This window comes from Physella acuta, unplaced genomic scaffold (genome assembly GCF_028476545.2).
Source record: "Physella acuta isolate Inbredline_101_S28 unplaced genomic scaffold, ASM2847654v3 ptg000967l, whole genome shotgun sequence".
Classification (NCBI taxonomy): domain Eukaryota; kingdom Metazoa; phylum Mollusca; class Gastropoda; family Physidae; genus Physella; species Physella acuta.
In genome coordinates, this window is record NW_026732484.1 from 133,917 (window position 1) to 154,053 (window position 20,137).

The following is a 20,137-nucleotide window of genomic DNA, read 5'->3' on the forward strand; positions in this document are numbered from 1 at the left end:
CTTTAATCTGGACCCAATCAACCAAATATTTGAAGAAAGCATTTCTTTAATCTGGACCCAATGAACAGACCTGCAGTCCTGGCATTCCTTCTGGACCCTGATCACCTGGCTCACCCTGGATACCCCTCTCTCCCTGATCTCCCTTTGCTCCATCAGCTCCATTAAGTCCAGGAATACCTGATTCACCTGGCACACCTATTCCAGGTTCTCCTTTTTCACCTGGAAGTCCTGGCATTCCTTCCGGACCTGGAATGGTTGATTGGTGAAAGTCCAAATAAGTAAATAACTTGTAATGTCTAAATCAGAATGGTTGATTGGTCAAAGTCCAAATAAGTAAATAACTTGTAATGTCTAAATCAGAATGGTTGATTGGTCAAAGTCCAAATAAGTAAATAACTTGTAATGTCTAAATCAGAATGGTTGATTGGTGAAAGTCCAAATAAGTAAATAACTCATAATGTCTAAATCAGAATTTTTAAACAATTGTCACTAGCCTTATATACATTGTTAAGTTTAGTACATGCATAAATTTATATTTACCTTCTCTGCCAGTGAAACCATCTTGACCTGGAACACCTCTTTCACCTTTGGTACCTTTTGGACCCTGATCACCTTTATCTCCAAATTCTCCATCAAGTCCATTGTCACCAGTTTGACCACTTTCTCCTGGAACTCCTAATAATTTAAAAAAATGTTAGTTAAATTGTTAGCAATAATGCTAAAACACTTGCTTGGTTGGAAAAAAAACTCCTTTCCAACTGAAGTTTTGACTCACATGTTACCATTTCTTAGTTGATGCTAACTTCTAAAAACAAGTTTCCTCTTTAAGCTGCATTAAACCTAATGTTCTGCTATAAACATGTTGATGTAACAATATGCCTTAATTTGTTAAAATCATCACTTGCCAGGTAAGCCTTCTGGGCCAGGCCTTCCATCAAGTCCCCTGTCACCTTTAGGTCCCATAAGTCCTTGTAAACCTGGTAATCCTGGCTCTCCGTTTACTCCGTCTAAGCCTGGGTTACCTTTAGGGCCCATGTTGCCCTTTTCACCTAAAATGTGGTTTTATTCAAATACAGAAATGTTAATAATTACTTCATTTGTTAAAAATCTGCACCAAAAAAGGTAATACATCAAATGAGTGTTACAAAAGATTCCAGTGCAGCTTTGTTTACATAAAAAATAATAGTACTATAAAGACCTAACTCTCTTTGTTTTGTTTTTTTAATGTATGAAATTCAAAAATAAAATAAAAACCTGTAGTTAAACTTTCAAAAACAATGGTTGCTGAATTGAAACCAGTTTAACTTTGTTGCTAGAAAAAATTTTAACGACATTAAACTTGGAAGTAAATAAAGAGTTGAACTTTGACCTGGTCTCCCTGGTACACCAGGTTCACCAGCGGCACCATCCGCTCCATTCAGCCCATCCATCCCTGGATATCCAATGTCACCCTTATCTCCTTTAGGTCCTGGCAAGCCTGGGGGTCCATTCGGACCTGGCACACCATCTTTTCCATCTCTTCCTTTTAATCCAGGCATACCTTTGAAAATATTTCATTTATTACTTTGTCATTCTAAAATATGTATTGTCATGTTTTTATCATTAAAGTGGAACATTTTCTACAACTATTTCCTCTATTCTGTATACCTGGAACTCCATCAGCTCCTGGAGATCCATTGTCACCACGAGGTCCAGAAGAACCAATAGGACCAGCTTCACCTTTTTGTCCTTTTGCACCAGGTGCCCCATCAATACCATCATTACCCTGTGGGCCTGATGGCCCAGGCAGACCTGGATTTCCTTTGGGTCCTTGAAGGAATGTTACATTTGACATTAAAATGTGTGCCAAAGAATTATAGCTTTAGTATAAATAAGCCAAGGTTTGGTCAATTATTATCATATTTTGTTTATAAAAGCTATACTTTAAAATCCAGGAATAATAGAAGAAGAACAGAATAGACTTCATCATATATGGACTTTCACATATATAATTATATAAGTACACACATAAAGAAAGCATAAGTAACAATTTTTATATATATATATATATATATATATATATATATATATATATATATATATATATATATATATATATATATATATATATATATATATACATACATACAGAAATATACACATGTAGACATTTATATATATATATATATATATATATATATATATATATATATATATATATATATATACAGAAACATACACATATAGACATATATATATATATACAGAAATATACACATATAAACATATATATATATTTATATATACATATATATATAGGTTTATATAATCATTTGTCCATATATATTTTGTCCTGAGATCTTTTGTCCTGAGATCATTTGTCATACATATATATATATATACACATTTATATATATTTATATAGGCTGACAGGCAAGCAAGATATTGTAGTATCTGCATCCATTTTACAAAAGCAGAATACAAACCTGGGAGCCCTGGTTGTCCTGCTAGCCCCATTGCACCAGGTCTGCCAGGTTCACCTCTAGAACCTTTCTCTCCTATCATTGGTTGCCCAGGTAAACCAGCCTGTCCAGGAAAACCTAAGCAGGAACAAAAATAATAATATAAAGGCTCCATACTATGATAGCCCATTAAATGATTGCACATTGACATCCAAGCACAACACCTGAGAGGAGCCAGATGGTGCCCATCTATGAGACCACCCCCCCCCCCCCGCCCTCTCTCCACACATCTGATGGAACCAGGGACGATACTTATACAACTTGGAATCAGCGGGAGCTCCTAAAAGGAAACCAAAATTCAGAATCATATGGCCTAAGGGGCTCCACTCCTGTTTGATTTTGGTGTTTTCTTTCCTAGAAATGTTGCTGTCCCCAGCTGACAAGCGTCCTCTGCCAGAGGGATTGAACTTAGGACTTTCTGGTTAGCAACCATCAGTTTACTCACCCAACCACTCAACCAAAAGGAAAAGATGCTCAACATAATCATGCTTTTTGAGATCATTATCTATATAGTCTAATAAAAAACAAAGCCAAACCCATAAACATGTAATAAAAGAAATAATTTTTATCAAACTGAATTTAAAAAAAACAAGCATTAAATTCAACCTAAATATCTGCACAGTGGTACCTCAACATACGAGTGCCCAGAAATATGAGAAATTTGAGACATAAGTTGTTGAGCAAGTTGCATTCTGTTAAGGAATAAAGTGTAGTATTGAGAGTGTAAAGAGTATGTGAATTAAAGTGACCAAAAGACCTTAGCATTAACATTGAGTAATTAGCAAAGAGAAGCTCCTCTGCCTATCTCCTCCACTCTCCACTGCCCCTACACCTACTCCGCCATCATATGTAAGCTAAAGTTGGCTGATTTTCAAGGTAAAAACACTTCATAAATCCAGTTTTTTTCTTTGCATTTATATATTATCAAGCAATAGTTGTCATGGAAAAATACACTTTTCTTATTATTAAAACATGTAACAAAAACAATTCAGGTGGCATTTTGGGGGCTGGAACAGATTAATGGCATTTTAATTAATTTCAATGGAGAAGATACAAGCAATTTGACAAACAAGCAATGTTACAGAAGGAATTAATGAAACTCATATCTTGAGGTACCACTGTACATGCTATAATAAACTATAGAGAGAAAGCTGTTTTAGCACTACAAAAAAGTTTCCAGACCTCGTTCTCCTTTATCTCCTGCAGGACCAGTATCACCTTTGTCTCCAGGGTCACCAGGTGCACCAACGCTACCTGGGGGACCTCGATCTCCTCTAGCTCCATTTATACCTGCAGGTTCAAATTTTTCAAAATTTATCTTTCATATTTGTACTTTCTCTTTCAGCATATTGGTACTCTATTTAAATATTTCACAGTTAATTAGAAAATGTAAAAATATTTCACTGACCAGCAGGTCCAGGCATTCCGTTCAGTCCAGATTCTCCTTTTTCTCCTGGTTCACCTTTAAATCCTTCTAAACCTGTTAGTCCTCGAGGGCCTAAGTAAAAAATAGTGATATTTTAAATTTCTCGTTGCAATTTTACAAACATGAGATCAGTATCTAAATTTGCCATGCTTTAAAAAATTAACGTGATGTATAATTAAGAATGTGTGAATTCCTAATATCTGGCTCTCAAAGAGATTTCTCATCATATCTTACATGAGGCATCACCTATTTTTAGTTTTCAGATAGCAAATGTTGCATTGTATTTGATTGTAGTTCAACTTTATGGCAGTGACTAGACAAACCTGGCTCTCCTGGTAATCCTGGTTGACCCCTTGGTCCCTGTTTTCCTGGAGGACCTGGGGGTCCTCTGTTTCCTTTCTCTCCTGATGCGGCAGTTGAAGCAGGCCCTAAATCAAAAATAATATCTTTGTTGTCATATGTGATTTTTTTTTGTCAAAACTGGTCTTTTCTGTGATTCTAATACTGTGTTGAGGATTGCACCAATTTTTTTTTTCATCTTTATGTTTTGTGCCCCTCTATTTTAGGAAACATGTTTATCAGGGAAATATATTTTTTGGCATGAAACACTAAAACATGCTATTTATTTCAATTTATTTTTTACTTTAGATTTGTAAGTAAAACTACTTCAGCAGTCTCTCAAAATTTACCTGGAATTCCCTTTGGTCCATCATTACCAGGGATACCAGGAGAACCATTATTTCCTGGTTCTCCCCGATCACCACTTTCTCCAGGTATTCCAATACCAGGTTCACCTTTATCACCCTTCAGTCCATCATTACCTGGTACACCTGGAAAACCATTTATTCCTGGCTGACCTCTTAATCCCTACAAACAAAAATAAAAGAAGTATTAGTTGTTCTTTTTAAGAAAGGAGAGATGTAAAACAAAATTTTAAGAAACATGAAAACAACCAATGATAAAATAGTCGTGTCCATAATTGGTTTTTGACTAAACAACTTACCTTATCACCTTTGGGGCCTAATTGTCCTTGAGGACCAGGAGGACCTTGAGGTCCTTGTTTACCCTCACGTCCAGGTTCTCCTGGGTAACCTGTGGGCCCTGTATCACCTTTGGGACCTGCAAATTAAATGTTGAGATATAATCTGGTCTTGATCAACCAAATTAAAATGAGATATAATCTGGGATTGGTCAAAGAAATTAAAATGAGATATAATCTGGGATTGGTCAAAGAAATGAAATTCAGATATAATTTGGTGATGGTCAACCAAATGTAGCAAATGCAGTTTAGAAAGATGTGCTATTTTCAATCGAAATATCCTAAAATCTACTTCCAATCTTAAAAGAATATAAATTGTGATTGGTGGAGTGTGATCAATGTACCTGGTGGCCCCAAAATGGCATCAGCTATAGCATCATTTCCTTTTGGGCCTTCCCTTCCTCTTTCTCCTTTTAGACCATCAAGACCCTATAGAATTTATAGAATTAATAAAGGTTTCATCAATGTAACAGTTAATACTATTAAATAAATATCAGAAGAGAATATTTGAAAACTAATATATTGAAAATATCAATCACAAGTAGCTTCTGCATGATCTAATAATTTCACAAGCATTTATAAAATAAAAATACACTATGCACTTAGTAGCAGATAAAAATAGCTTGAAATATTTAAGTGGAAAAAATAAATCCAATTTTTTTACCATTTGACCTGGTGGTCCTGGAATTCCTGGATATCCATCTTCTCCTCGATCTCCTTTTTCTCCAGGTTCTCCCATGGGTCCTGGAGTTCCAGGAAAACCATTCAAACCATCCATACCTTGAGAACCTTTCTCACCTTTTCTTCCATTTTCACAGACTTGGCAAACACCACCAATATCACCTACATTATCAACCAGAAAAATAGTATTAATATTTATAGTATCATGCTTACTCTAGATACAGATCAATAAACTATTTACATTCAAAATAAAATAAAATAAAATCTACCTGCAAAGATAATAATATTAAATGTAACTATACATTTTGTGAAATAACAGTGATGTTTGCCTACATATCTTAATACCTAATTATTGCAAATAAAAATAGACTGTGCAGCAAAATATATCAAGCAGTTTAAGAAATTATTGTAAATTAATTTCTTAAGTACTAAGCACTTGTTAAAATAAGTTAAACTAAAGCGTGAATATACCTTTAGGTCCTGGTTCTCCATTTCGTCCAGGTCGACCTTCAGGACCTGCAGGACCTCTTTCACCTTTATCACCTCGTTGTCCAGCTTCACCAGGGGAACCTGTCTTAGTATCACCAGGAATGCCAGGGGATCCTTCAGGGCCTCGTGGACCTTTTTCACCATCTCGCCCCCGCACGCCATCTCTACCAGCAGGACCTATTGGACCACGTATGCCTCTGCCTTGTTCACCTTTCAACCCTTTGTCTCCTTTAGCTCCGTTTGTACCTGGGCGTCCATCTAAGCCATTGACACCAGGATAACCTCTAGGTCCTGGTACCCCTTTCATTCCTTTTTCTCCACTCTCACCGTCTTTACCAGGAGGTCCTTGTACACCTGGCCCTCCTGATGGGCCTGTTGCACCTTTGCTACCCTTGGCTCCATCGAACCCACGTTCACCAGACTCACCAGGTAGACCTGGGTTTCCTTTCATACCTTTTGGTCCAGTTTCCCCACTGCCTCCTTTGCCCTACAATCAAAATGCTCGTATTGGTCATAATAGTAAACTACAACAACACTTATTTTTAAAAATGTTTCTAAATCATTCATTTAGTTATTTACATAAAGAGTTACAAGGACAATGTACACCATTTTAAACGTATACATTGCTTAATGTACTTACTGTTTTGATTGATTTTGATAGATTTTAAAAGATCAATATATTATAAAACAAAATGGTCTTCAATAAATAACTTACACCAGGAAATCCTCTAGACCAGGTGGTCCTGGATCACCAGGATGGTCTTAAATAAATAACTTACACCAGGAAATCCTCTAGGACCAGGTGGTCCTGGATCACCATCACGACCAGCTGGACCTCGATCTCCCTTAGGGCCAGGATTACCATCAAGACCAGGTATCCCTCCAGGACCTGCATCACCCTTTTAATTTAAAATAAAAAAAATTTATCTTTTATCGTCTTATTCAAATATGCAAATAGGAATTTCACCTCTCCTTGAAGTTGAAAGTTAAACATCATTTCTAAATTGGTTATTAAAAGACTTTTTTCTACTAAATATTATAAATGTGTTACTATAAGCTAAAACTGTGCCATTACTATCTAGCCTTACAAAAATATTTTGTTACAAATTATATTAATAAATAAATGGATGCATTATTATAAAATTGATCTATATTAACACTTTTAAAAGTCATTGGCTAATAATGACTGAATAAATAAAAGGGCAAAAGAGAAGAACTGAAGTCACTGCTCAAGATGAGAAGTTAAAAAGGTTAAAAAGGTCACAGTGTATAAAGGTACATCAGTAGATATATAAGTAAAAGTTGGTCCAAAACTTTTCAGATCGTTAAGTAGTGACAACTAATTAAATTAAAAAACCTTTAGACCAGGCTGTCCCATTTGCCCAGGATATCCTTGTTTTCCCTGTGAAAGAAAAAAAGCAATATTTTTTAAACGAATCAACTCAACATTTTTTAATTTAAACAAACAATTGTTTACATTATCAGTGTTGGTTTGAGTGGTGCTGCAAGCAACCAGGACCACATATTACCTAAAACATTGGATGGAAATACTGCTTGACTCTCTCATCTCATTTTGTTCCATTGTAAAAAGCTCTAAAAAAACTACTTTTAAACTTATGTATGTACAAATTTAAAGACTTACTCTAGGTCCAGCCATGCCAGGCACACCTTTTTCTCCTATCATTCCACTTTGTCCTGGAGGACCCTTATAGAGAAATTTACATGAGTTTAAACAAAGTATAAAAATTACTTTCCATTTGTGAAAGTAGGTAAAATTATATGATGATTCAGTATAACAGTATTATATGCATTTTATATACATGATGAGACAACTTACAGGTAAACCTCGCTCTCCGTCATAGCCTTGTTCCCCTTTATCTCCTTTCATTCCCTGTATTCAAGTAAATACACTTATGAATTTTGATATATAGCTATACATATATATATATATATATATATATATATATATATATATATATATATATATATATATATATATATATATATATATATATATATATATATATATATATATATATATATATATATATATATATATATGTGTGTGTGTGTGTGTGTGTATGTATATACATAAACATATATATACATAAACATATATATACATAAATACATATTTATTTATTTATTTATTTATTAAATTTATTACTGAATTTATTTACTAAACTTATTTACTTAATTTATTTACTAAAGTTTAGTTTGCAAATGTATTTACTAAATTTATTTACGAAATGTATTTACTAAATTTATTTACTAAAATGTATTAAAAAATAAAAATTAACTATCAATAACATTAACTACACACAGTGTTTCCTTTTTCTCCGCTTTCTCCTGGTGGGCCTTTAGCGTCAAAAAATGTGGGGGGTTCACCAGTAAATGGTGCTGGGGGTCCTGTAGCACCTTTTTCACCTCTATCTCCTTTGTCTCCCTGTGAGCCATACTTTCCAAGTCCCATTTCACCTTTATCACCCTTCTCACCCATCAGCCCATTTTCACCCTGTATTGTACAGTTAAATGAAATATTTTAGTACCCACAAACTTAAAATTTTAATACATTTAAAGATCTCAAAATAAAGTGTTATGAAATGAAAATTTGTGTATGACTTACTTGAGGTCCACGGGGTCCTTGAGAACCTTTAGGTCCTGGCGGGCCAGTTTCACCTCTGTCTCCCTAAAGTTAATCCATTCATAGAAATTATATATATATATTTTTTTTAATTATATTGTTTATAGGACTTTTTAAATCTTTACACCCTATCATTAATCTATTGATGGAACTTGTGTAATTTGAATTTTATGAAAATTAGATATGATATAAAATGTTTATAGTGCATTTTATGATTGGTGTCTAAGTCCCACTTAATTATGACTTACAATGATTCCTTGAAGGCCGGGATTACCAGCTTGACCCTGGAAAAAAATAAGTTATATGATATATAATAAAAAAAAATATAGGTATATATAATATACAGACTATTAATACAAACATTACAATTACACATGCACATCTGAGTTTTTCGGGCATCAACGAAATAGAAAAAGCAAATAATTTACATAGAAAATACAAACTATAACCACTGTCTACACCCCCCCACCCCCCTCCTGAGAGAAATGACTAAAATAAACACTGAAGCACATCTACACATGGCTATATGAAAGATCTAAAGAACAAAATATCTTAGGACAAAATATATCAGGACAGAAGTTCTCTGGACAAGTTATATAAAGGAAAAATATCTCAGGATAAAATATTTTTTAATAAATTGATTCATTTAAGCATTTATTAATTTATATAATGATATAGTTATAAAAAACAGTGTACTTTATTTATAAAATAAAAATTAGAAACACTTGCCTTGTCTCCTTTGACGCTTTGTCCAGCACTTGCAGGTTCACCTTTCTGACCTTTTTCTCCTGGATCTCCAGTGGGACCTTCAATACCTGGATAACCAGGTACACCTGGAGGTCCTGGATCACCCTGCATTCACCAGACATAAAACTGCTTTATTAAGGAATGGGAGCATGTAGCTGGTATCCAGTTAAAATATTTCCTTATGTCATTTAAAATATATTATTTTTAAGCAAGAAAAGCAGAAACATATTAACCTGAGTTCCATTACATCCGTCTAATCCAGGAGGCCCCCTGGGCCCTGTTGGTCCAGGTATACCCTATAAAAATGTGGATGTATTTTATTTAGAATAATAATTAATAGTAAAATCACACAGAACGACTAAAAAATACATAGACACAACAAAACAATGTCATATATGTGTGTAACTCCAAAATCAATGGTGTTATCAGGCATGCCCCCAAATAAAATAATTAATAGACACTAAAGAATTAAAGATGTCTGTGGTTTTCATTTTAAGTTTATTGCAGGAAATGAGTTTCTAACATAACGATTAAAAAATTTAATAAATGCACACACAAAAACAGGAATTCTGTTCAACGTCTAATGGTTCTAATATAATTTAATGCCAATCTTGACCTTACAAGAATTCTGTTCAACTACCAACTAATATACGGTTCTAATAGATGACAACATTTATACTTACAGGAATTCCATTGATTCCAGGAAAGCCAGGATGTCCAGTTTTCCCCTACAATGAAAAAGAAATATGAGATTGAGATTAGGCCCTACAACCTAATCATTCAAAGAACCAACGTTTTTTTAGGCAATTAGTTTTTTGTTTATTTATTTTTGTGTCCGCTTAAGTAATAAGTTAGATCTAGGAGTAAGCCTACATTCTCTCTTGGCTTATTTTTAAGCTTAAAAATATTTGTAAATAGGCCTAATAAAAAAAATTAATTCAGAAGCCTAGATTGGTATTTTTTACATTCTCGAGACATGTTTGCCACAAACCTTTGTGAATAATATTAATGCTAATAAGTTACAATGCTGCATCCCTTTTTATTGATCTATTTTAGTAATAAACGAATGCAGTAGCGTAAGAGAGATGGGTGTTAGGGAATAATTATAACCATCCCTAATGGAGCCCCAAAATGACAGCAGTTTCACGCTACCCTAAAGCTTCTATCTCTTTGATTATGCACAGGGGTCATCAAATTCTAACCTCGGCATGGAGAAGCGCCCGAAAATTTCGACTTCTTTTGACGCGTGTGGACTGGACAGATCTGAGTTTCTTCCATGCGGGGTGGGGCGGATGTTTATCTATAGTCGGTTATTAATACAGCGGGATGTAACATTGTTTTCTCTACAGTTTGCATGTTTACCTCATAGTGTCACCCCCTTCCCCCCCCCCTCTCCTTGTCGGAGTCATACATTGGTACTTAAAATACTTTTTAATTCTAATTAACCATTCATTGAATTGGCAAAAAAAAATAATTTATTTCATATATCTTGCATTTTTTTGTCTTCGTGTCACCCCCCACCCCAATGGTGTCACCCGGTGCGGTCCGCACCCCCGTCCCCACCTCGCGACGCCTCTGCTCCTTTCCGTTAATTTTATTTTAACATAATTCTTAATGTGCCATGGCACACTGAACCTGCGTACAAAATGTATACCTTCAAACGTCTGTGTCCATGTGTTAAAGAAATCCACGTTTATATTTCATTTACTGCACTCAGCTCATTAAAGGCTCAACTTTCATTTTTAGTAACAGATATTTCGGAAAAGAATTATTCCAAATTTTATTTTAAATAATATAATTAAAAATTAGTGAGGTATTAAATTTTAGTGGACGCCCACATCGGAAGTTTGTCCTAGATGGAAGCGTGGGGTCAAGGAGGGGGGGTCTAAAATTTCAAATTTTTTTTTGTGTGAATGTCACAAATAGATGACCCCATTTAGGTAAACTAATGATAAAATGCCCAGACTACATGATAGTGAGTTGACTCATGCAACATCGACCCATACTCCAGGTTGCCGATGCTTGTCGCAGAAACACACTTTCCACACCAAAAACAAAAATGAATAATATTTTTTTTGGAGGCCTTTAGCCAACTTGTTGTAGAGCTGGGCTGACTCTTGTATAGACAAGTAGGGCTTGGTTTATATTTATATATATATATATATATATATATATATATATATATATATATATATATATATATATATATATATATATATAATAAGGGAGCTTGACATTTTGTTTGGAAAATGTTTTGTTTATTTATTTATAACAAAGATAGGCGTGGTCTGTTTTATCGGCGGAGATTTATTTCATCGCTGAGGGGAGTGTATTTAGACTCCAAAGTCCGGTGTATGCATGAATTGAAAGTCGACCAGGTCGGGATAAATCTGACGTGGGGAGGTAATCCAAGTGGAGTTTTCTAGAGAAGTCTTCAATCAGGGACACAGACTTTAGGTTATTTATTGAAGCCACCGAGAGTATAGATGTCTTGTCAGGCTCCCTCACTTCTCTCTACACAGAATGTCTCGTATAGTTGTGTTTTTAACGTATTTATTTACATTGTTTGTATATCACACAAGTTAGTCAGTTAATGCTTCTTGCTGTCTGTCTGTCAGTGGATTTATATATATATATATATATATATATATATATATATATATATATATATATATATATATATATATATATATATATATATATATATATATATATATATATGTATAATCCATTTTGAGAGTGAAGAAAAACTTGTTTATATGACATTCAAAATTTTGTACTCGTTAGACATAAAGCAATACGCGCGCCGTCGCCAAAGCTGAAATAACATAGAGAACTCAAATTTCAGGAGTCCGTGGGGCGGGGGGGGGGGGGGGGGGTTAACCTCACACAATGAGAACGTTACTGGTGACATAATTAGGTAACATAGATTTTTCGTGGTGTCTTAAGTCAAGAAAGTCTGGCTAGCTGAACCTCCTACTGTCAAGAAAGTCTGGCTAGCTGAACCTCCTACTGTCAAGAAAGTCTGGCTAGCTGAACCTCCTACTGTCAAGAAAGTTTGGCTAGCTGAACCTCCTACTGTCAAGAAAGTCTGGCTAGCTGAACCTCGTACTGTCAAGAAAGTCTGGCTAGCTGAACCTCGTACTGTCAAGAAAGTCTGGCTAGCTGAACCTCCTACTGTCAAGAAAGTCTGGCTAGCTGAACCTCCTACTGTCAAGAAAGTCTGGCTAGCTGAACCTTCTACTGTCAAGAAAGTTTGGCTAGCTGAACCTCCTACTGTCAAGAAAGTCTGGCTAGCTGAACCTCCTACTGTCAAGAAAGTCTGGCTAGCTGAACCTCCTACTGTCAAGAAAGTTTGGCTAGCTGAACCTCCTACTGTCAAGAAAGTTTGGCTAGCTGAACCTCCTACTGTCAAGAAAGTCTGGCTAGCTGAACCTCCTACTGTCAAGAAAGTCTGGCTAGCTGAACCTCCTACTGTCAAGAAAGTCTGGCTAGCTGAACCTCCTACTGTCAAGAAAGTCTGGCTAGCTGAACCTCCTACTGTCAAGAAAGTTTGGCTAGCTGAACCTCCTACTGTCAAGAAAGTCTGGCTAGCTGAACCTCCTACTGTCAAGAAAGTCTGGCTAGCTGAACCTCCTACTGTCAAGAAAGTCTGGCTAGCTGAACCTCCTACTGTCAAGAAAGTCTGGCTAGCTGAACCTCCTACTGTCAAGAAAGTCTGGCTAGCTGAACCTCCTACTGTCAAGAAAGTCTGGCTAGCTGAACCTCCTACTGTCAAGAAAGTCTGGCTAGCTGAACCTCCTACTGTCAAGAAAGTCTGGCTAGCTGAACCTCCTACTGTCAAGAAAGTCTGGCTAGCTGAACCTCCTACTGTCAAGAAAGTCTGGCTAGCTGAACCTCCTACTGTCAAGAAAGTCTGGCTAGCTGAACCTCCTACTGTCAAGAAAGTCTGGCTAGCTGAACCCCCTACTGTCAAGAAAGTCTGGCTAGCTGAACCTCCTACTGTCAAGAAAGTCTGGCTAGCTGAACCTCCTACTGTCAAGAAAGTCTGGCTAGCTGAACCTCCTACTGTCAAGAAAGTCTGGCTAGCTGAACCTCCTACTGTCAAGAAAGTCTGGCTAGCTGAACCTCCTACTGTCAAGAAAGTCTGGCTAGCTGAACCTCCTACTGTCAAGAAAGTCTGGCTAGCTGAACCTCCTACTGTCAAGAAAGTCTGGCTAGCTGAACCTCCTACTGTCAAGAAAGCCTGGCTAGCTGAACCTCCTACTGTCAAGAAAGTCTGGCTAGCTGAACCTCCTACTGTCAAGAAAGTCTGGCTAGCTGAACCTCCTACTGTCAAGAAAGTTTGGCTAGCTGAACCTCCTACTGTCAAGAAAGTCTGGCTAGCTGAACCTCCTACTGTCAAGAAAGTCTGGCTAGCTGAACCCCCCCCCCCCCAGTGTTAAAAAAAATGCCTCTTTGGTATGCGTCTGTAGGTCTGCAGACAGGGCGGGGAAGGGCTGGGGGTAAAAACGAATGCGTAAGCACGTTCTAAACAAAACGTAGGCTCAGAGAGCTAGTATAAACGCGAGCTGCCGTCGTGGGATAAAATTATTTCAACAGTTTTGATAAACAAGTCTGCAGCGAAGATAGCTGTGTATGCTTGCTCATGATAAGGAGTTGGGTAAAACTAGGACTCTGGTTAAACTGTTTTTTTATCCAAGAATTAGGTTCTTCGGTCAAAGAAAATTACTCGGTGAACTGTCATTGAGTCATCTAAAAATATCATGCTTGAATGGCCTCATTCATAAAAACATTTTTTTTAATTTTAGCCTGCTTTTTTAGATACACCGTATTCTATGTAGGTATCGATTTGTTTGTTTTCGGTAACATCAAATAATGACAGAACCGTAAGAAAAAGTTTCCAATATCATTCAATGGGCCTTATATATTATATCATGGGCCATATATATTATATCATGATTTAATAAAAAAAATTCAGACTAGTCATTGTAAATATTACGTCATTTAAAGACCGAATTCTGCAAGCATCATAAACTGTATCATGACGTCACAAGAAGCAGAAACCCCATGTCTGCTTCTACCAAGCGTGATTGAAATTTTGAATGAAAAAAAAAACGTGTTTAAGTCTGATACAGGTGGGACTGTCTGCCTGTGTCAAAAGGTGGAAAAATCTGGAGCACATTTTGCTTGCACTAACATGGCCGACTTAGGTGTACATCAGGCGCTGCTAAATATAGCATTACTCGTGAGTGCCTTATTTTCAAGGCAAACATTCAACGTGTGATTGTGTGTGTGTGTAAAACTTGTTTCTAAAATATATAATGTGAACATTTCACAAGCAGTACCATTAGTTTTAATACGTGTTTATAACTTAAGCCTTTTAAAGCATTTTTTTTTTAAATACACTAGGAAGAAAGGGAGGAAGCGCGTAGGCGACTATTGAAAGGGAGTTAACTCGGTTGTGTTGGCTACATTAAGGGTGGCCGTGTGCTTTTAATGGTAAAGGGGAAGAACTCGTTTATTCAGCAGTCCAGGCGCGTTGGCAGAGGGGTGGGTGCGGTGAAGTAAATCAGGTACGTCGGTAGCACATTCATTTCTGCTGACTCCACGAGAACGAGTTATGGGCCTTGCCCCTGTAAACACGGACTTCCGCTAGAGAGAGCATGAAGAATCCCTGTGGATGTGAGTGTACATCTCACACTCATGCGCCACGGGAGGGGCGGGGGCTGGCTGATCAATTCAGGGCGAGTCGGGCACACATTTGTGTTGATCAGATCGGTACTAGTCTGCACATTCAATGATCAGGTCGGTACTAGTCTGCACATTCAATGATCAGGTCGGTACTAGTCTGCACATTCAATGATCAGATAGGTACTAGTCTGCACATTCAATCATCAGGTCGGTACTAGTCTGCACATTCAATGATCAGGTCGGTACTAGTCTACACATTCAATGATCAGGTCGGTACTAGTCTGCACATTCAATGATCAGGTCGGTACTAGTCTGCACATTCAATGATCAGGTCGGTACTAGTCTACACATTCAATGATCAGGTCGGTACTAGTCTGCACATTCAATGATCAGGTCGGTACTAGTCTGCACATTCAATGATCAGGTCGGTACTAGTCTGCACATTCAATGATCAGGTCGGTACTAGTCTGCACATTCAATGATCAGGTCGGTACTAGTCTGCACATTCAATGATCAGGTCGGTACTAGTCTGCACATTCAATGATCAGGTCGGTACTAGTCTGCACATTCAATGATCAGGTCGGTACTAGTCTGCACATTCAATGATCAGGTCGGTACTAGTCTGCACATTCAATGATCAGGTCGGTACTAGTCTGCACATTCAATGATCAGGTCGGTACTAGTCTGCACATTCAATGATCAGGTCGGTACTAGTCTGCACATTCAATGATCAGGTCGGTACTAGTCTGCACATTCAATGATCAGGTCGGTACTAGTCTGCACATTCAATGATCAGGTCGGTACTAGTCTGCACATTCAATGATCAGGTCGGTACTAGTCTGCACATTCAATGATCAGATCGGTACTAGTCTACATGTTCAAATAGATTTCAACGAGGACGCGGTAAAACGACTTACCTTTTACCTATGAGGGTGGAGTAAGAAGGAAGGGGTGTAAGATACAAATGAAGATTGTTTAAAATAAACATAGTGACATATCATTGGACGTTTTTATTTTTGGGATAAAATTATAAGTTGTAGGACAATATCTTTATTGATAATATAAAATTATAAGTTGTAGGACAATAGCTTTATTGATAATATAAAATTATGTCCATTGGATTCATTATTTTTTCTAAATGTAAGATGTCAACGATTTAATTGGAGAGCTGTAATTTTTTTAATCTATTAAATGAATTGGTTGGTTATTAAAATGTGCTTAGCCATCGAGTACCTGGCTTAACGAACCAGTCATTAAATGAATCATGTTCGTTTTTTAAATAATGTACTCCAGATCGTGATTTGGCTTTGCTCATTTATTGCTCGGAGTATTTATCATATTTCTGTGAAGACATTATAAATTAATTTTAATTAATGAGTTCCAGATTTTTTTACGAATAAGATTATTTTTATTTTTTTCAATTTCCATTTCCGTTCTAAATCAGTCCATGGTTTTCATCAGAGTAATTCCTCAAACTTACGGTATGGTAAATATGTTGCATTATATAGATGTACTGGAAATCCTAATCGGATCATGATTCCTCGTGCATATTTCTATAGGTTTCAGTTTCTTACAAGTTGCTAGCAAATGTACTGTATCAGTTTCTTACAAGTTGCTATCAAATGTACTGTATCAGTTTCTTCCAAGTGGCTAGCAAATGTACTGTATCAGTTTCTTCCAAGTTGCTATCAAATGTACTGTATCAGTTTCTTACAAGTTGCTAGCAAATGTACTGTATCAGTTTCTTACAAGTTGCTAGCTAATGTACTGTATCAGTTTCTTCCAAGTTGCTAGCAAATGTACTGTAAACTGCAATTAATTTTTTTTTTACTTTCATTTTTCAAGCACTTTTTGCAAGTACTGCAAAAATTAGATAAAGAGTTTGCGATGCTGTCCTTTTCCCAGGAAATGACAAACGAGTAGTTTACTTAAAGGGAGAAAAACAGAAATCGGTTAGCTCCCTTGTTTCCAAGTCCCGAAATCTCTGTACATTTATAATGCCAGTTAGGCAACTTTTCCCAGCCGTCTGCCTTGGTGCACTTGAACCCTCAGCAAAAATCTGGGTTAAAGTCGGACGTGAACTAGCTGATTTGTTGGACGTCTGATAAAGGCAGGTAGTCCAGACGTCAAAAAAGCGATGTCGAGGTTTATAAACTATTTAAAGGCTGGCGAAACTAAAGTACCAAGATCTAATATTTCCAATATTCTAAAAGCAACAAATTGCGATTTTCCAAAAAAAAAATCTGCAGCAGTAAAAATTGTAATGTTCTATAATATCTATTATACTTAAACTGTTTTAAAATTTAAAATGTATATACTTCACTAAAATCACTAAAAATTTCTGCCACTGTTAAAATTTGAATTTGGTCTATTTGTTTCATATCATAATCTACATGTTTAAATTTGAAGTGCCAATCGTATAGTGAGCAGCTTACTAATTGGCAGCACAGGATGTTTCTCGCTAAACATAGCAAGCTGCTGGTTAGGGCGTGGCTCTTCCAAATCTTGACTCTATCTACACAAACCCCCACACCGCGCATGTGGCATACAATCATACCCTCCCGCCGTTTTTTCTCCTCTCCGCTCAGAATGGGGGATTTTTTTTTTCTTGTACCTCCTGATGCCTATTTTTAGACTTCTGTTAGCCTAGTTTGTCAATTGAATTAGCTTCTGTTCAGAACTGAATTTCTTCGCCCACGGGTATGCAAAAAATTACAGAGATCTCAAATTGTACACAATCAAATTGCATGTAATAATATTTTACTTAAAAACGAATAAATTTGGTCCTTGGAATTTCCACGAGTAAATGATCTAATTGTCCAATTGAATCAAAGATCTGATTACTAAGCCAGTTAAAGGTATATACATTTCGTCCAAGCCGTTAAGCCTTAAACTGAGTCATCCAATTTTCACACAAAATACACACATTAATCAAAATTGAAACTCTAAATCTAGAAAGTCAAAAGGATGCTAACCCTAAACTCACGAAGTAATCAGAATTTTAAACACTAAACACACAAGTTAAAAAATGAACAAAATCGGGAGGAGTGTATTGATAGGGAGTGTTGGGGTAGGGAGTATTGGGGTAGGGAGTGTTGGGGTAGGGAGTGTTGGGGTAGGGAGTGTTGGGGTAGGGTGTGTTGGGGTAGGGAGTGTTGGGGTAGGGAGTGTTGGGGTAGGGTGTGTTGGGGTAGGGAGTGTTGGGGTAGGGAGTGTTGGGGTAGGGAGTGTTGGGGTAGGGAGTGTTGGGGTAGGGAGTGTTGGGGTAGGGAGTGTTGGGGTAGGGAGTGTTGGGGTAGGGAGTGTATTGGGAGTGTTGGGGTAGGGGAAGTGGTGTTTCGGGCGGATATATTTTGGGAAGCAGGGTAGGGTTTTTATATTAGGGCGGTGTTTGTACAAAAAGAATAAGAGATGAAATATTGAAGTTAACACCGACTTACCCGATCACCTGTCTCTCCTATTGGTCCAGGTGGGCCGTGGTCACCTTTGTCACCTTTCGGCCCTGGTGGCCCCTCAGGTCCCTCAAAGCCTTGAACCCCCTGTTTTCCCGCCTCACCAATCTTGCCCGGTGCCCCCTAATGGGATTTAAGTCATTTTTTTTCAATCATTCCTGACTGCTTCAACGAAAAATTATATTAATCATTCTTGACCAAGTTAGCTAAAAATTCTTTCAATCCTTCTTAACACAGTTATAAAACTATAACTTTCTGTGTGCTTTGACATCCTTTAAATATTACAATTTACCTTTTAAAAAAAAGTAAAATGCAAAATAACTTATTTTTAAATGTATATAACTTTCAAGCAAGCATAAAAAAAAACTTACCCTAGATCCTTTCTCTCCTATACACTTACACCCCCCAACCACTGTACACCCTCCACATTCACGCGGTTGTTCATCTAAGTTCGTATCACCCCTACGGCTTTGCTGAAAGAGAAACAGTTCAACATCAAACTATGATTTCTTCAAAAGTAGTAGAAAATACATTTTAAGGCATATATATATATATATATATATATATATATATATATATATATATATATATATATATATATATATATATATCTTTAGATATATATATTAGTGTGTGTTTGTATAGTTGTAAATGGTATAGTTATTTATGATTACATATGGTTTACACACATGCATTTTGTTTTCATATATATATATATATATATATATATATATATATATATATATATATATATATATATATATATATATATTATAGTACACCCATTCATATTTTTAGAACATTTCGAAACTTCTTTTGTTTGTGATTTATTTCTGTATCAATAAAAATTGGCAACAGATTGTACACGTTCCTACACAGGATGAACAAGCTATTTCTCAGCTCAGTTTTTCTGTGCACCGTGTCTGGTTGTTTCCCCTGTGTAGCGATATTTGTTAGTCTAAGCACCGAAACCAGTACGCAAATAAATTATCGTTTGTTTTTCTTTACTGCAACTCCTTGAACCGAAGTGATAGCATTACTGGATCTATATGTTTAAAGTTTCCGTAGACAAAGTCACTGATTTCAAAATAATGTTATGTATTTTGGGGCTTTAAATCAATACAAATTTAATTCATATCTTAAAATCAGTATCGATAAACTCTGAATATAATATGGGATAGGGAAGGAAGAAAAATAATATTTTGAGTAGTATTGTATATGGATGCAACTGTTTTAATTTGTTTTAGGTGGTAATATTTTTGTTTGGATGAAATTGGTTTAGTTTGTTTTGGGTGGTAATGTTTTTGTTTGGATGAAATTGGTTTAGTTTGTTTTGGGTGGTAATGTTTTTGTTTGGATGAAACTGGTTTAGTTTGTTTTGGGTGGTAATGTTTTTGTTTGGATGAAATTGGTTTAGTTTGTTTTGGGTGGTAATGTTTTTGTTTGGATGAAACTGGTTATGTT

At 36.2% G+C, this 20,137-nt stretch overlaps 1 protein-coding gene across 1 annotated transcript in view; it reads right to left on the minus strand.

The window, feature by feature from the left end:
• Nucleotides 1-20,137, minus strand: part of LOC131953969 (collagen alpha-2(IV) chain) — a 43,833-nt gene that overhangs the window by 14,102 nt on the left and 9,594 nt on the right. Inside the window, exons 3-28 of the mRNA XM_059317424.1 lie at nt 19,045-19,146; nt 18,662-18,796; nt 10,211-10,255; nt 9,761-9,823; nt 9,510-9,632; nt 9,029-9,064; nt 8,763-8,825; nt 8,460-8,651; nt 7,974-8,027; nt 7,779-7,841; nt 7,494-7,538; nt 6,916-7,035; nt 6,119-6,623; nt 5,631-5,809; nt 5,311-5,395; nt 4,931-5,046; nt 4,617-4,794; nt 4,251-4,355; nt 3,910-3,999; nt 3,684-3,791; nt 2,466-2,579; nt 1,648-1,809; nt 1,370-1,540; nt 906-1,049; nt 541-675; nt 71-246 (exon numbers count right to left, since the gene is read on the minus strand). Coding sequence (XP_059173407.1) covers nt 71-246; nt 541-675; nt 906-1,049; nt 1,370-1,540; nt 1,648-1,809; nt 2,466-2,579; nt 3,684-3,791; nt 3,910-3,999; nt 4,251-4,355; nt 4,617-4,794; nt 4,931-5,046; nt 5,311-5,395; nt 5,631-5,809; nt 6,119-6,623; nt 6,916-7,035; nt 7,494-7,538; nt 7,779-7,841; nt 7,974-8,027; nt 8,460-8,651; nt 8,763-8,825; nt 9,029-9,064; nt 9,510-9,632; nt 9,761-9,823; nt 10,211-10,255; nt 18,662-18,796; nt 19,045-19,146 — 3,309 coding nt within the window. The remainder of the gene's footprint in view (nt 1-70; nt 247-540; nt 676-905; nt 1,050-1,369; nt 1,541-1,647; nt 1,810-2,465; nt 2,580-3,683; nt 3,792-3,909; nt 4,000-4,250; nt 4,356-4,616; nt 4,795-4,930; nt 5,047-5,310; nt 5,396-5,630; nt 5,810-6,118; nt 6,624-6,915; nt 7,036-7,493; nt 7,539-7,778; nt 7,842-7,973; nt 8,028-8,459; nt 8,652-8,762; nt 8,826-9,028; nt 9,065-9,509; nt 9,633-9,760; nt 9,824-10,210; nt 10,256-18,661; nt 18,797-19,044; nt 19,147-20,137) is intronic.